Source organism: Anneissia japonica, unplaced genomic scaffold, assembly GCF_011630105.1.
Source record: "Anneissia japonica isolate Jap-2015-1 unplaced genomic scaffold, ASM1163010v1 scaffold108069_len1353_cov92_single, whole genome shotgun sequence".
In the NCBI taxonomy this organism is placed as follows: Eukaryota; Metazoa; Echinodermata; class Crinoidea; order Comatulida; family Comatulidae; genus Anneissia; species Anneissia japonica.
This window is the reverse complement of record NW_022751042.1, coordinates 1-1,353: the sequence shown is the minus strand read 5'-3', so window position 1 is coordinate 1,353 and position 1,353 is coordinate 1. Positions and strand designations below refer to the sequence as shown.

General features: G+C 39.8%; 1 protein-coding gene across 1 annotated transcript; it reads left to right on the top strand.

The window, feature by feature from the left end:
* Positions 1-97: 97 nt before the first annotated feature.
* On the top strand, positions 98-1,348 carry LOC117121593 (baculoviral IAP repeat-containing protein 2-like; the record flags this gene model as incomplete). Its single annotated transcript, XM_033266828.1, has 1 exon — positions 98-1,348. A coding segment is annotated over exon 1 (1,047 nt), but the record flags the coding sequence as incomplete, so codon positions are not given.
* Between the last annotated feature and the right edge of the window lie 5 nt (positions 1,349-1,353).

Genomic DNA, 1,353 nt, shown 5'->3' with positions numbered 1-1,353 from the left:
TGTGTGTGTGTGTGTGGGTGTGTGTATATATATCATGTTCTATTTTATTGATAAAGATATATAGTCAAAAGTACTCGTTAGTTTTCAAATATACAGCACCACCATTATTTGTTTATTCATGTTTATTTATTATTGTATATATATATGGGTGTGTGTGTGTGTGCGTTTATAATATAAATTTGTCAGTCTAAATTATAAACAAATTGTTTGTCCATTATGAAAGTAGTAATAACTTTCGCGTGGTTATTTATATTTAAGTATCTTTAATTAGAAGATAGTTTATAATACTTCAACAACCTTGATGTTTGTTTTTCTTATCCTTTTAAAAATTTATAGGAGTTTTGAATGCAATAAATTATTGTGGTATAAATTAATCATTATGACGACTGGACCAATTTCGTCAGCTGCGTCGGCAGTACGTGATTTACTCTGTTATGCAAACTCATTAAATGAAACACACTCTTCATTTGACATAGGAGGTGCTGGTGTCGAAGCTACTTCAGGCTCAGCAGCTACTAGGTATTTAGATACGTATCACGATGGAAGGGAATGCTGCACAAAGGGTATACATTCTGATATGTCCTGTGAAGTTGATCGTCTGGCAACGTTTAAGAATTGGCCGCGTGAGTCGACAATGACTCCAAGCACTCTCACAAGAGCTGGATTCTTCTACACTGGTTCTGGTGACATGGTGAAATGCTTCTCATGTAATGGTAAAATTGAAGATTGGGAGTTTGGTGATTCAGCAATTGGAGAGCATAAACGATTCTTTCCTAACTGCAAGTTTGTTCGAGAAAAATACATGCAGAATCAGTTGCTGTGGAACCAGGGAGCATCGGGAGGACCACCAAACAGGCCTTCTGATCGATTAGCAAGTGAATATTTCCGCGTCTTAACGTTCCTACCCTGGCCACACCTTAGCCCAATAGAACGTCCCTGCCCAATACAAGCACAAGCATTGGCCAGAGCCGGGTTCTACTACGTACAAACGAAAGATATAGTGAGGTGTTTTGCTTGCATGGGAGAAATATCAAATTGGGAGTGCGTGGACATTCCTATGGTACAGCACAAAAATATGTTCCCTGGCTGCCCATTCGTTCGGGGTGAGGATATTGGTAATGAAAGGCTGACTACAGTAAATGTCATCAATATTCAACAGGCTCTCATCTATCAAGAACCAGCCACCAAACTGCCCCAACAGGAGAACGAAAATCCAAACCACGTTGGTCAACTGCGACAGACAGCTAAATTGACTGACGAATGGCCATACTTGATATCAAACCCCTTGGTACGAGCCCAGCGCCATCCTCTCTGCATAAATTCTTCGGTGCATTCATCAGAGGCTGGTGCATT